Source organism: Eretmochelys imbricata, chromosome 9, assembly GCF_965152235.1.
Source record: "Eretmochelys imbricata isolate rEreImb1 chromosome 9, rEreImb1.hap1, whole genome shotgun sequence".
Classification (NCBI taxonomy): Eukaryota; Metazoa; Chordata; order Testudines; family Cheloniidae; genus Eretmochelys; species Eretmochelys imbricata.
The window spans coordinates 9438957-9454226 of record NC_135580.1 but is presented as its reverse complement, the minus strand read 5'-3'; the positions used below and the strand labels follow the sequence as shown (position 1 = coordinate 9454226).

Below are 15270 nucleotides of genomic sequence, written 5' to 3'. Positions count from 1 at the left end.
AGTAATAAATCCTTGATTGATATCCAAAATACTGAAGCAGCCTAATTGCATTGTGAGCTCCCTGGAAGAAACACCACCCATAGCTAGGAGCGATCAGCCCTTTTTGTCTAATCTAAAAAAAAACCCTTGAGTCATCAGTTTACCCATAAACAGATCTAGTGTTCTCCCTTGAACCATTGTTGTTTCTGTACAAAAACCCCTATCTATGTTCAAGTAAGTGTTCTGATGCATGGATCCAACTCTGCATCAGTTCCACTGAGATTTCATCTTCTCCTGACTGATCGTGCTGGGGGATCTGCCTGTCTCCAGCACTCAGGACTCTGAGCTACCACCATCACCTGGGAATCCCGACCAGTTCAAGCTTCAGAGAATGGGTGAGATGCCATCTCTCTCTCTCTCTCTCTCTCTGTTTTCTTTTCTACCTCAGATATAACTTTCTAACCCTGACTTGTTTGATCAGGTATAGTTTTCTATATATGACTTTTGTAACCTTTAATAACGTAACTATTAAGTTGGTTTAGGCTCTCCTTGTGTGGTTATCACTATTATTCAATAAATAACTTTTATGGTTAAGCTGGTTGCTTCTCTCTCTCTCTCTCTCACTCACTCTCTCTGAACTTTCTCTTTTGTGTTTTTAGCTTCCCCATTTACTCTGCAGCAATGCTTCTTTTACCTAAGTTAAAGATCCCTGTAGCACCCACAAATACTGTGGGGTTTGCTCATCAAGTGGGTTACTACTAGTACCATGGTGACGTGAAAGTGGGGATAGGGACATGCTGAACCTGGGACATACAAGAGTGGCAGCTTGGAAGTGCAGCTCAACCCAGTCAGCTGAGTCCAGGGCATATAAGGGGGGCAGCTTGAAAGTGCTGATTGGCCTGGTCTGCTCAGACTTGCTCTGTTAATATGTGTGTGCGCGTGCGTTCATCTGGTTCTGGGGCTGGAGGAACCCAGCCCTGGGGAACCTAGGTCCTGCAGGGTAGCTCCATTGGGAGGGGACTTGCAGAAGGGAGAAGTAGAGCCCCACATCAAAACACAAGTGACACAAGCAATACATTAATAAAATTACAGAACACCCCCCCCCCAAAGAGTAACCCTAATAAATGAGCGGACCCCAAAGTAACGGGCAAATCTGGTAACATGGGAGCCATCCAGCATGCTAGGGATCCAGTCCTGTAATGCTCTAAACAACCCCAATTCCCATTGTCTTCAATCAGACAGCATGAAGAGGCCACCATGGCTGGTGTTGAGGAGACAGGAAAGGAGGAGCGTGTAGTAGCTTAGGTTAGAGATTACTGGGCCTGGATAAGATAATGAAGATGGGGTGGGAGGGGCATATTTCTGAGGCAAAACCATCAGTATTTAGTGCTGGGGTCTATGTGAACGGAGTCAAATTACACCAAGGTTGCAAAGCTCGGGAAGTGGGAAGTTTGTAGAATTGGCAGCTGCATGGACATAAATCACTGTCTCCTAATGGACTGAGTATGCTGTAAAGGCAAGTTCACTTTATTGAGCTTCAGTATTCAGCAGCCAGAACGAAGGGTCATTTAGCTGCACCTCTTGCCATGGAAGATCCTGGAGCTCCTTCCTGAATTCAGCTCAGTGTCCTGAACTGGCTCAGCTCAGATAAACCCCGGCATAATCCAATATTGCTACATTATGCCTGGGAAACAAGCCATGGTTCCCACCCAGTCAAATACTGGTTTAACTCGGCACACCAATTTTATTAAACATATTTGCATACTGTATGTTTGTACTGTTACGTTTTGCAGCATATTTTGTTTCAGCCTCTACTAGCGTCCCAGTCTAACCCTAACTCAGCTGCCTCTCTGCAGAGGAAATGCACCCCCTATGAGCTGCATGGTGAAACTACTGTTGCCAGCCCAATGTCTTTCTTTAATTTATACAGATCTCCAAACAGTTGAAAGGCGAAGGGACAAGTAGTGTGACCTGGTGGGTAGGGCAACTGGGTTCTTTTCCTGGATCCGACACCGATTCACTGTGCGATCGCAAGCAGGACACTTGGGAGGAAGTTGTTTAAAAAAGTCTCCACTAATTTTGGGCACCCAACCTGAGACTCCTTAGTCCTTATTTTCAAAGATGACGGACACACGTAGCTCCCCCCAGACTTCAGTCTGAACTGTGGGTGCTCAGCACTTCCGAAAATCAGGCCCCCCTCCCCCCGTTGTCCGAACCTGGGCACCCAAATCTAAAATCAATGAAAGTTGTAGAAAATGTAGGCCATAAGTGCTCTGTGTCTCAGTTTCTCCATCTGTAAACCAGCTACATCATCCTTATATTATGATACAAATAATAATGAGTAACTCCGTGCCCCATCCTGTGAGCACCCTGAACTCCCAGACGTCAAAGTTCTTAACTCTTGATTTCAACCACCACCCAGCATTTGAAGTGGAATCTTTATGTTTCTCTTAAAAGATTCAGTGAGTATGAAGGAGGCTGAACTGTTGGCAAATTCTAATTCTGTAGCAAACCCATCCCTGTCGGGGCAGGGACATCTGACGCAGCAGCTGCTGTGGAAATGTCTTGCAGCTAATTGAGGACAAGAGCACGTGTTCTGTGACTCTTGCAGGGTGTGATGGGAACACTTTTCATCTTTAAATTGACACTGGAATAAAAGATAGGTATTTGTATTGGTTTTAGGACTATAATTCACCAACACAAACCTGCACCGCTGCCGTCAGTGGGAGAAGGACCAGGCCAAAATATTTCAGTGAAAACTATGGCTCTAAGCTGCTGTCCACGTTGGAGTGGAGATGAGGGAAGCTTGCCCGCTAGACATCATTCCCATACGCTTTGTGATTGGCTGAGGTAGGCACCAGGTACCCACCCACACAGAGGGAATGCAGCATCCTCCACTCCATCCAGTTAGAGGATGCAGTGTGCGCTCTCTGTGGGAACCCTGCTCCGTTGGTCTGGACTGAGCCACTTTCAACCCACCCTTCCAAGTCCCATTTAGAAATCCTGGGACGGTGTTGGGGCTAGATTCCACCAGTCCTCATGTACCAGTAACCCACTAGTGCGTGTATGTTTGCAAGTCCCCTTCCTCTGTGCCCAATCCGTGGAGGATCTGAGTCTGTTACAGCCACCGTTACAAAGTCTCGGCTCATAAACTCAAGCTCTAGCAACTCTTGGTGTTAGCTCTGGAGGTCCCTGGTTCAATCCCCAGCGTGGTAGCCAGGATGGCAGCTGTCACACTTGCCCCTACACCTGAGCTACAAAGGGGAACAAAGACTATTTGTGCTATCTACCCCCACCCCTTTGCACATCTATACAGGGCATGGCACAGCCCAGCCCACAATGAACACACAAGAAAGGCTACGATTTAGTCACAGAAGTCACAGAATCCATGACTTCCAAAGACCTCCGGGACTTCAGCCCTAGCGGCTGGGAGCTGCAGGGTTCCGCACCCTTCCGCAGCAGCAGGGAGCTGTGAGGTACTCCCGCCACGTATGGCAGTGATGCCCCCACGATCCTAGCTGCTGCGGGCAGGGGGGATGTACCCCGGGGTTCCTGGCCCCCGCCAGCGGCATGGGGGACCCCCACAGCTCCCCACCTGCCGGCAGCAACACGGGGGACCCCCCAGAGCTCTCCCCCCTGTCACCGGTGGCGGCAGGGGATTCCCGCAGCTCCCCACCCGTCGCCGCCGGCAGCAAACGATCCCCACAGCTCCCTGTCCGTCGCCAGCAGGGGATCCCTGCAGCTCCCCACCTGCTGCCAGTGGCAGGGGGATTCCCACAGCTCCCTGCCCGCTGCCACGTGTCCCAGGGGGATTTCTACGGCTCCCAACGCCACTGCGGGAGGCAGAGGACCCTGCAGCTCCTAGCCACAGCTGGGGCGGGAGGGGCTGGAAGCTCCCAGCCCCATGGCATCTGCTCAGCCCCTTCCCCTTTTATCATGGATATTTTTAGTAAAAGTCAGGGACAAGTCACGGGCTTCCGTGAATTTTTCTTTATTACCCGTGACCTGTCCGTGACTTTTACTAAAAATATCCGTGACAAAATCTTAGCCTTACACATAAGCAATAACCGTTCTGCTCCTGCTCATAATGAGGTCAGTGGATGTTTGCCACTATGCAATCGGGCCCAAACACGGAGCTATCAGCCAGACCTAGCAATTAATGGGGACAAGGTGGGTTCTTTTGCCAATCAATTTAAATCAAAAGTCCCATGTAAAACAATTAAATAAAATCATGATGAAAGCTCCCTGTAAAATCATTATTACTTACTTAGTGGGTTCAGCAGTGTACAGAATATGAATGAAAACAATATGAAATAATAATAACTATCATACATTTCTATTTAAAAGAGACCCCCCCCCCCATCCAAAGGCAAATACACAATTAGGAACAAATCTGAAAGAAGCTCAGGCAAAATGGCTTAATATGTAAACCCCAGAGCTGGCACAGAATTGACTACGTGCATCACATTATACTACACTCCACACACCCCACCCCAACTATACACATTTAACATACAATGAAGGAGATGAATAAACATGGCTTGGGTTGCGGGGCGGGCTGAGAGCCCAAGAGTCATTATAAACAGATAGAATGGCATGCAAACACAACAGGGACTCTGACAAATTGATAGTGGATGAGAAAGCCTATGGGAAAGTACTGACTACAGGGGAAATATAATAACCCGTTGTGACGGGGTCCAGCTGGCCTTCACAGCGCCTTAAAGGAGACCCCCACACCCTGACTACACCCCGTCCCAGGAAACAGCAATGTGTCAGGAAAGGAGCAGCGAAGGTTGGTCCTTCAGGCTTGCCTAGAGAGGACTCGCTGAAGCAGGCACCTCGGAAACTACACAGAGAGGGTTGTCCATGGGCTAGTGACAGCCAATCAGTGCCAGCCGGCTCCGATAAAAGAAGCTGCAGGGCCATAGATAGCAGGACAGTCCCTGGCTGGGACCGGAGGAGCAGGGAAAGATGCTTCTCTCCAGTCAAAGGAGCCTGTGAATTAGCCAGGGTTATCTCTGGCTACACTTGCATAGCTGGGTTTGCAGGTAGAGAGGGAGCTGGGAACCGTGGCCCTGAGCTAAGAGTGAAGGATAAAGGGGCCAGGTGGGAAGAAGCCTAGGGAAGTAGAAGCAATGAACTGAATTGAGCAGTATGTAGCTGCTGGGTATAGGGTCCCTGAGCTGGAACCCAGAGTAGTGGGCAGGCCCAGGTTCCCACACCAGCAAAGTGGCATAAACCCAGAGAAGGGGGCGGGGAACAGGCCCAACCCACGCCCTGAGAAGGGAAAAGGGCTCATTTGGAAGCCCTAGCAAAGGCCTGAATTTCAAGGGCACACAGCCAGGGCTGAAGATCCTGGTGTGGGCAGATAGACTCTTGCTGAACTCTTTGCTACCCAAAAGGAGCTTATTTGACTTCATGACCTGGCCGGAGGGCTAAGCCACTGAAATGCGCCAGGGGGCACCAGGAGTGGGAAAAGGCCTGCAGTACTGCATGCAGCCACAAGGAGGCACCCCTTAACACCCTTCTAGGAAAAAAAAATATTCTACAGTATTCACCCCAAATCACCCAGTATCTGGACTATTTTTGTAGTATTTGCTTTTATAAAGGAGCACTTGTAAAACAGTACAAGAGTATTTATCAGGACAGGAGATTTTATAAGGATTTTAAGATGATGGACTGCTTTGCTGATGGTGCCATCAATATCTTTTACCTGACTTAATATACAAGGTCTCTGGCATTTATGATTTAATGGCAACAAAACCGAAACCCTGGGTCTGCTGTGAGAAGTGATTCCATAACAATGATATTGTGGCCTTCCAGGCTGATTCATTATCAAGGATTTCTGAATCAAATGTTCTCCATTTACAAGCGCACAGACAACGATTTGTTGTAGCTGGCAGCTCTGCAAACTCTGCCTGGGATCTGAGAGTCAGGCTGGTTTCTTTCCGTCTCACACATCGTGACCTGTAATAAAGGTTCTACAGGTCAAATCAGGCTCTGGGTGACACATGGGCAAACCAACTGAAGACAGTGAGGTTGCAAAAGTAAAACCTGCTGGGACGTACACAGATCTGTGGGTGATCCATGAGATGGAACAGAACCCAGCTTACTCCCTCTCAGCTGCATTAGCTCTGCAGAACTAAAAATTAATTCTCATCACTTGAGTGAGACGATGACTCTGAATTCACTCTGGGAGCAGCTCCATGAAGGAAAAGGGTGTTATTTCTACACAGTCACATTTCAGAGCAAGACTGCACTTTGATGTGAAGTCATGTCCATTTATCATCTTATGGCAGCTCCCATGGCTTCTCATGGTTAACTTATTGGTATTATTGTGACTGACGGTAGCAGAATCAACAAACACTATTTAAACAAACCAATGCAAAGGTTACAACTCATTTACCTTCCCCTCCCCAATATGTGAATCTATACCTGATGCAAAAAAAGGGAACAAAGAACCCATCTGATCAAGACAACGGGGTTAATTTGAAACACCCTTCCCACATCACGGCTTGTTTGATCTTGTCTGAGTTTCTTCTGGGGCTTTTAATAATTGACATACGCTCAGGCCTGCTTTTTGGTGCGTTGAGCCCTGATTGCCAGCGCAATTAAACTGTAACAACGGGGTTAAAAGAGAAGTTGGCTGACACTCAGCAACAGAAGACATAGAAACAAAGAGCACACAGGGACAAAAAGTGCATGCTTACCGGTACCTTCATTTTAAAGTCATCTCGATAGAGTTTAATGCCGATGTCAGCGATTGTCCTTTGAATAAAGCGGGAGGGCCGCAGGACAAACACCAGCTGCAGGTTCCCTGGAAATGCTCCCTGGAAAGAACATACAAGTGTTACAGAGCAAAGCAATTAAACCTCATGCCCACAAAGGAGCCCAGGGTCATTTTGGTTACCTTCTGACTCAGAAATTCCTCAGGAAGCAAGCAAAAGCGGGGGGACGTAATGATTCTGGAGCTGCCCAGACTGCATGGCTGTCATCTGTTCCGTTCACCATGCTCCTGGCCCATCGCCGACTGAAGTCAATGGAGTGACTTCCACTGGCTTCAGTGGGCTTTGGATCAAGCAGCACAACTAGATATGTCCAAATGGGCAGATAGTGGGGACACAACTCAAAATCTTCTGCATCAAAGAACACAGACCTTTGCAGGCCACTTGAACTAAAGGAGAATCTCCCTTAAGCTACGATAATATCAGGGCTTCTCTCCTCTTTAGGCTGCAGCCACTAGAGGGCGACATAGTCACACACATTTGAGCAGGGCTGGCATTCCATTTAGCACCACAGTGGTTCTCAATCTTTCTGGGCTTAGGGCCCATTTGGAAACCTAGATGGCCTGTTGCAACCCAGTAAATCGCTTTAGTACAAAAAAATCTGGCTTACTAAATATTTCTTACCGACAATACATAACACACACTAATGCAATAAGTACATGGTGAGTACCATAGTGGCTGCTCCGGTCCTGCTGGGCGTGACCTCCAGGGTCGCAGCACCACTCAGGTTTGGCCCAGCCCACCTGACCGGGGGCTAGCCAGGCCAAATCCGTGTGAGTTGCATAATGCCTTGGCCACTCAGCTGACACCCCCACACCCCTATCATCATGATTGAGGGGCAGCTGGTCCAAACCTCTGCCATCCTGTGCACCAGGTTGCAATGCCCAGAGCAGAGAGCCACGCCCAGCCATCACTCAGGATGGCACCACCGCTGTGGGGTAAGTGTGGGCAGGCTCTGCAAATCCTTCCCAGGGTCTCTGGACCTCACCTCACCCCCTCCCAGAGCCTCCCCCCCCATCAGGGACAGACTTGACACAAACCCAGGCTTCCCGTGCAACCCTTTGATACCTTCTGGTGACCCAGCTTTGGCCCACAGACAGAGAAACCTTGCAGTATAGATGGAGGGTGACATATGCACATTACAAGACCAGATTTACCCTTCATATCTTGAAAAGATTTTATTTATCCCCCAGAGTTTGTTCAGATAGGTACACAGCACCTTCCCCAGACATGTGGTGATGTTCATTTGCTATGACATTTGTCTGTGTCACATGGTCCTCCGGAGACCATGGGGGCAGCTGAACAGAGCAAGGAATGGAAAATATCTGTTCGAGATTCTGCATCCCCAGGAATTAACTTACATCAAACTCAGACACCCAGCTAGTCTAAACTCTAATTCTACAGGAGTTAGAATTCAGTATTGGACAGAAGCATGCCCAGTCAGTATACAGTGCATGTTATATAAAATACGTATATTCATCTGCTGCTCTTGTCAGTGCCAGCAACCACTTTCTTAAATCTGACCCTCTCAAGTGAAAGCAGAAGCAGCATTAAAGAGTTTCTACCAGATCTGCTGTCAAGAAAACATGAGCCATTAGAGACATCTCCAGTGGGCCCCTTTGCCATTCCCAGTACCACTCTATGTACCACAGGGACGATCTGTTACCTCTTTCATCTTGAGCAGCCCACTTTAAATCATTACAATTTGTCACACCGTCATCCCAGCGAATGGCCTCGCATTCTAATTTAGCAAGACACAAGGCGGCCGCATTCATTATTACAGGCTAATCCGCCTCTGCCGGTTAACGTGCGAGTTTGGCACAGATCTCCAGGGTGGGGAAGATGCTGCATGAACAGCTAAAAAGGCATGCAGGAGATCGTTCACTGTGCTGAAGGACCAGCGGAGAGTTCTAATTTCTGGAAGGGAAAAAGTAAACACAAACAACCGGGCACTTACTGCTATCCGTGTCAGGGATGCCTTTACTGCACTCCATTTGTCCCGTCGTCTGTCTATAACGATGATGAATCCAATACTGGCAGCCTCCAGACTGCAAAATAGATGAAACAGGGGTGCCGGGTTACATGGAGGTAGACCATGTAACAGTGCTTAGCACAACCCAGCCCCCTCCATGTCATAGTCCAAGCCCATGATTAAAACACAATGTACAGCAGAGAGCGTGAATAATCGGCAGATTTGCAAGTGCAGGCAAGCCAGCAAATTTCCTCTTTCCAGCACCAGGTTAGCAGCCTCCACAAAACATGAATATTTTATCCGTTATATCTCTTGGCTGCCTTGCTACTGGCTGCCAAAATTCTGTGATGTGAACAGTTTAGGATCACACATTGCTTTGTACTGGGACTGAAGCGGAAGGACAGATCTTCCTTGCTTTGCAGAAGAATTCAAGTTATTAGATACCTGTCCTCACTCTTAGGCATTTTACATCATTTTCCTAAGATGCTGATGACTGACAAGTGCACTTATCTCTCACAAGGAGTGGAATTTACCCTTCCCCTCAGGATGCCCAAATAATTAGGGGGACAAAGCGGGAGTTAAGGAGATTGGAGTCTCACGTCCACCCAACTCACATGCAGGCCATGGGGCTGCAAGCCACTCAATGGATGTTATGTCAGCATACAGGCTAGAATTGTGGCTACAGTCCCTACAAATGGGTGCTGAGCTACTAAATGCGTGGAATTGCAGATCTGCCTATTCAGGGCCAGCACGGAGCCCCCCTCTGTGAGGTGCAGGCTCACCCTGTATTCCTGGGGGGCTGCTACTCTCACCCTGCCAGCCAAGAGAGCTCCGGCATTCCTTGAGCAGTGTGGAGACTTTTCAGTGTGTGAGCGAGTTTACCCTGCAATGCATAGACAGCACTTCCCCCCTTGTCACAAGCCAACAGTCTTACTGAAGTGAGCTGTAGCTCACGAAAGCTCATGCTCAAATAAATTGGTTAGTCTCTAAGGTGCCACAAGTACTCCTTTTCTTTTTGCAAATACAGACTAACACGGCTGTTACTCTGAAACCAGTCTTACTGAAGAATCACGACAGATCTGGGGCACAAACCAGACAGGACCGAAACAAACGAGGCAGCCGCTTACAATCTGGTCAATAATGTGCTCCAAGGAATGGCTCAATATTAAAGGCGCCGCTCAGATTCCACCAGTCACACCCCCCCACACACTTAGAGTCAATTAATTTGTTTTACTGGGGAAAGGTGCCAGATAAATTTGTCCCAGAGACTGAAATCTTCTCGTCTAGTCCAAGACTGAGCGCAGCATGGGAGGCGGAAGTGAAAGTTTCCTCACACCAGCATGCCTCAGTTGTGTCCTGGAGAGATCATGACCTGGCGGGACCACTCATAGGTACCCGTGTTAACGATCGTGTTAGTGATTCGCGCTAGAGCTTATTACCCTGCTCCAAAGAGCATTTCAATCAAAGGGCCAAACGCTGCCTGGCCCTTGTACAAATGCAGGGCTCACCTGATTCCCCCATGCATGATCCATGCTCTGGAGAGCCCAAAGGCTGCTCCCACCCTGCTCTGCTGGCACTGTGTGGCTCCCTCAGGGAATCAGGGAGCGATGGGCAGGAGGCAGGTTACAGGGGCCAGTCTTGTGCGTGGTTTTATGATGGCCTGACTTATCACCACCCCACCTCCGTCACATAAGTCACCAAAGAGCCATCGGATGGTAATGATTTTGAACCACAACCTACCCAGTGCAGGATGCAAACCAGCAGTCTGGAAGCAAAAGTGCCATGCATAGTTATGATGCTGTATAAGTGATCATCGCTAGGATTAATACTAAACCCCAGGAAGGATCCCTGAGCGACCTCGTCCCCCAGATCAATTGCTTTTACTGCTATCCTCTGATGAGAATTAGGGTATTCAAAGGCCAGAAAACCTTTTTTTAAAAAATGGCAAGGTTTTCTTTTCTCTTTAAATAAGTCAATGAACAGTCTGAACATCTGTTAATGCAGAGGAAGGGAGCAGCTGAAGCAATTATTGAGGTACCTCTTGCCTCTCACATGCAATAAAAATACTTCCCAATTGTTTCTTGTCAGTAGCTCGCCAAGTCTTTCAAGAAAGACTCTGGTGTGCATTTGCTTTAGAGCAGAAGAGAAGCAGCGCTGACATTTTCTTTGTTGTTAAACTGTTACTGGAAGGCGTGTGGGGGAACTAACCCCAGATCTGCGCACTGATGCTGTTTGATCTTACCAAACCCTTCAGCCAACTGGGACTAGAAACCCCTGTAACAGTTTGTCAGTCAGTCCCGATACGTTTGGGCAAATCATCTATCAACTTCCAGCTGGAACGCGACGTACAGTGTCTATGCACGGGCACCCTGTCAGATCAGATGGAGAGGTGCAAGGATGTGTGGTTTGACCCAGTCTCTCCGCCACAATGATTGATGCTGCTGCACCACAGATGGAAAGCCAGGAAACTGGGTTATAGTACCAACATCTGGCAAGCTCTCTGGCTCGAGTGTATTGAAAGCCTCCACAGCGGAAAGGGAGAAGTTGGAGGTGAGCATGTGGGGAGTGACAAGGCCAACAAAAAAGTTTGGAAAGTTATAGTAACTTCAGGTGAGGGAAGGTTTCCAGGGATACGTCTGACACTACAGCAGGAGAAGAGGCCCCTTCAGCAGCACTGTTCATAGAATACCCTCATTAGCACAATTTCTGCTTGAATTAGAAACACTGTAACACACTTGACCTGTGGAAAGGCCTCTTCACATGATTTCAATTACTTCCTCCCTTGTGTGTTTAATGCACATTCATTTTTTCTCCTTTGCTTAGTGGCATGTGGAGAAACACTCACGTCACTGTGGAAAGGAAACAAATCCCCAAATAGGTTTCAGAGTAACAGCCGTGTTATTAGTCTGTCTTTGCAAAAAGAACAGGAGGACTTGTGGCACCTTAGAGACTAACCCATTTATTTGAGCATGAGCTTTTGTGAGCTCCGATGAAGTGAGCTGTAGCTCACGGAAGCTCATGCTCAAATAAATGGGTTAGTCTCTAAGGTGCCACAAGTCCTCCTTTTCTTTTTGCAAATCCCCAAATAATTGCTCAGTGCAACCCATCTAGGTGCTGCACAAAACATATGCAATTACTTATTGATCTCACACACACCTAGGGGCCAAAACTCTGATCTTTCATCTTAGAAAACCACAGACCTCTACTGGAACATGTGTAGGGAGATCTTCCTTAGCTTGCTGCAGTAGCTTGGTCCTTTATTATTCCTGCCACTCGAGGGCACCATCGCAGACTCACTGACATACACATAGCTAATATATGGAAGCTGCAAACTGAACAACTTGAAGTCCTTCTCTTTCATTATAAAGGGGCACTGAGAAGCCTTTTAGACGATAACAAATTTTAGCTGACCTGAGCTGGATTCAATCCACTGGCCAGCGATTAAGATATCTATAAATTGACCCTTATTGATCCATCCTAGATCCATTTAGTAGATCAGCAACGTGGTTTGTTAAAGATAAGCCAATATTCATTAACAGACATTTTAAATTCTTCTGAAAACAAACACCCAGGCTGAGACTAATCTGAAATGCAGATGTTCCTGGTGCTAAATGCTGTCAAAACACAATGCTCACCAAAACAACCCCGGCAGCCTCAGATATTCATTCATTTCAAACACTGATACGTACGGACTCAGTCTTCTAAGGAATGGAGCCTAGTTCTTTCTCCATCCGTTTTTGAAATGAAAATTGAAACGAGTAAATACAAGAAGGCTCTTGTGACGTTTAGGTATATGAGGAGGGATCAAAAAGATTGGGACTGCTCAATTTAGAAAAGAGATGACTCGGGGGAATATGGCAGAGCTTTGTAAAATCATGAAAGGTGTGGAGAAAGTGAATAGAATCATAGAAGATCAGGGTTGGAAGAGACCTCAGGAGGTCATCTAGTCCAACCCCCTGCTCAAAGCAGGACCAACCCCAACTAAATCATCCCAGCCAAGGCTTTGTCAAGCCAGGCCTTAAAAACCTCTAAAGAGGGAGATTCCACCACCTCCCTAGGTAACCCATTCCAGTGCTTCACCACCCTTCAATAAGGAAGTGTTATTTACCCCTTCACATAACACAAGAACCAGGAGTCACCCAATAAAATTAATAGGGAGCAGGTTTAAAATAAACAAAAGGAAGTGCTTCTGCACACACAATACAGTTAACCTGTGGAACTCATTGCCATGGGATGTTGTCAAGGCCAAAAGTCTAACTGGTTTCAAGTTCACGGAGCATGGGTCCATCAATGGCTATCAGCCAAGATGGTCAGTGACGCAACTCCATGTTCTGGGTTTTCCTAAACCTTCCCCTGCCAGAGGCTGGGACTGGACGACAGGGGATGGATCGCTCAATAATTGCCCTGTTCTGTTCATTCCCTCTGAAGCACCTGGTACTGGATACTGTCACAAGACAGGATACTGGGTTAGAGGGACCATTATGGCCCAGTATGCCTGTCCTTTGTTTACCAGAGCAGCTCAAATAACTAAAATGTTTATTTGTGAATAACTATGTAATTAAAACAATGCCATAACTCACAATCGGTATTATTTATAATGTATTATTCTAACCAGTATTGATATGTAGAATAGGTCTATTAATAAAACACTGAGTTTTTGGCATTTAAGTCAATGCAACTTGCGGTACTAAGAAATTAAGGATATTCTCCCCTCAATATGTACATTTTTAGAGGCCCCTAGAAAATCTAGCCCTGCAAAGTGCACGATATTCTTCTGCCTAGAAAGATGTGCTAAAGCCATGTACCAGGATGTTATTTCAGAGAAATCAAATGGCTCTATCCCAAAGAAACAGAGACAATATACCATTGCCATCAGCATCACATTCTGCCTTCCCAGTTTAGCTTCACTTAGCCGGCTTGCAATAGCTGTACATCCTTCAGGCACCAACAATTCTAACTTGACACACAGAGCCAATTTCATATCTGGGGTAACTCCACTGAAACGAGTGATTTACAACAAAATGTTTGAAAAGTGGACGTGTCTTTGTGGAAGTTACCAAAATGCTAATGTTGGAATAAAACAGTTTATTAAGCAGTCCTGCTTAGACTGACAGAAATGAGAGACAAAGCAGATAGCAATGAATGACACTTGCGATTGCCATATTTCTACAAGAAAGCTCGCAGGTCACACATACTGAATTGTGCCATTACCGAAATAGGAGCTGGTTTGGGAAATTCAGTAAAGGATTTCTATAAACGTGAGCGTAATTGTACTTTACACCCATTAGTGTAAATGAGAATCAGGCCACCCAGTGTTCTGTTTAGCTAGTGACTGTGATGTAGATCATTTGCCTCCATGTCCTGTTTACACTGTGTGAGAAGAAACAGGGGTGAAAATGGAGAAGACTGATAAGTTAGCATGATCCGGAAGAGGAAGGAAAGGCGGGAGGTGGGGAAGATTAGAAACCATATGCTGCAGGGAAAGCAGAGCAGAGTAAAACAGCATGGAGGAAAAATTGAGGCATCGTGTGCCTAGCTCAAGGTCATCACCGCAGACCCTTGCAAAGCAGTGACATGTGGTTAAGATGGCAGAAGCTACTGACAGGGATGCAGGCCGGTAACCTTGGTTACTACTGATGTATGAAAAGCAACGAGGGTCTGATAAGAGAGGTAAGGTTTGGATGTCGCTGGGGGGGGGGGGGAGCGGTGATTTAAAATGATACTTGACGAAGGCATGTGGGCCATAGCATAGAGTCAGACATGTGCTGTATAAACTTGCATTTAACCTAGGTGTTCAGGACGATATCACCTGTCTTCAGCAAGATGATATAATGATACTTGTATTTCTTAGGGTATGTCGACAATATATTTCTTATTTGTAGTAAGCCGGGGGCAGATTGAGAGTCTTAACTTAGGCAGGGAAATAGAGACAGTGTCACCAAACGATATCATTTCAATTTAGTACACACAAATAGAAACCTACGTCAGGTGTCAGTGGCACTTGGCATTGAGCGATGAGGGCAGGAAATCAGGAGTTTGAGGAAGAAAATGAGGCAAAATAATAGTATTTACATGGGCAGAACATCCAGTAAACAGATCCCCACTCTCAAAAAGGTGGTTAAGAAAAGCTCACACTGGACTTTCTTAATATCTCTACCTCCCATGTCATAGAAGTGCACTGGACAGACTGATTCATTTGAAAGAGAGATTTGAAGCATACAGTACATGACAGGTAATATGAAACTTGCCTCCAAAGTAAATGAGCACACGTTGAGCCCTGTGAAGCCTGGATTTCCGCTATCTAAGAGACTCCCCATCTCTCTGTGCAATATCCCAACACACAAGATCAGCAGAGGCACTCCTGCTGACAGTCCTGAGATTTGAACTCTGGTGAGCCCTCGGTTCTAGAAGACACTTCCCGTCAGGCTATGACTACATTGCAAAAAACACATTCCCCGTGGCAGCAAGTCTCAGGGTATGTCTACACTACGAAATTAGGTCGAATTTATAGAAGTCGGTTTTTTAGAAATCGTT

The 15270-nt window shown here is 46.8% G+C and overlaps 1 protein-coding gene across 1 annotated transcript in view; it reads right to left on the bottom strand.

Moving 5' to 3' along the window:
- MCF2L2 (MCF.2 cell line derived transforming sequence-like 2) overlaps window positions 1–15270 on the bottom strand; it is a 308714-nt gene that overhangs the window by 190234 nt on the left and 103210 nt on the right. The window contains exons 4-5 of the mRNA XM_077826650.1: window positions 8722–8812; window positions 6690–6809 (exon numbers count right to left, since the gene is read on the bottom strand). Coding sequence (XP_077682776.1) covers window positions 6690–6809; window positions 8722–8812 — 211 coding nt within the window. The remainder of the gene's footprint in view (window positions 1–6689; window positions 6810–8721; window positions 8813–15270) is intronic.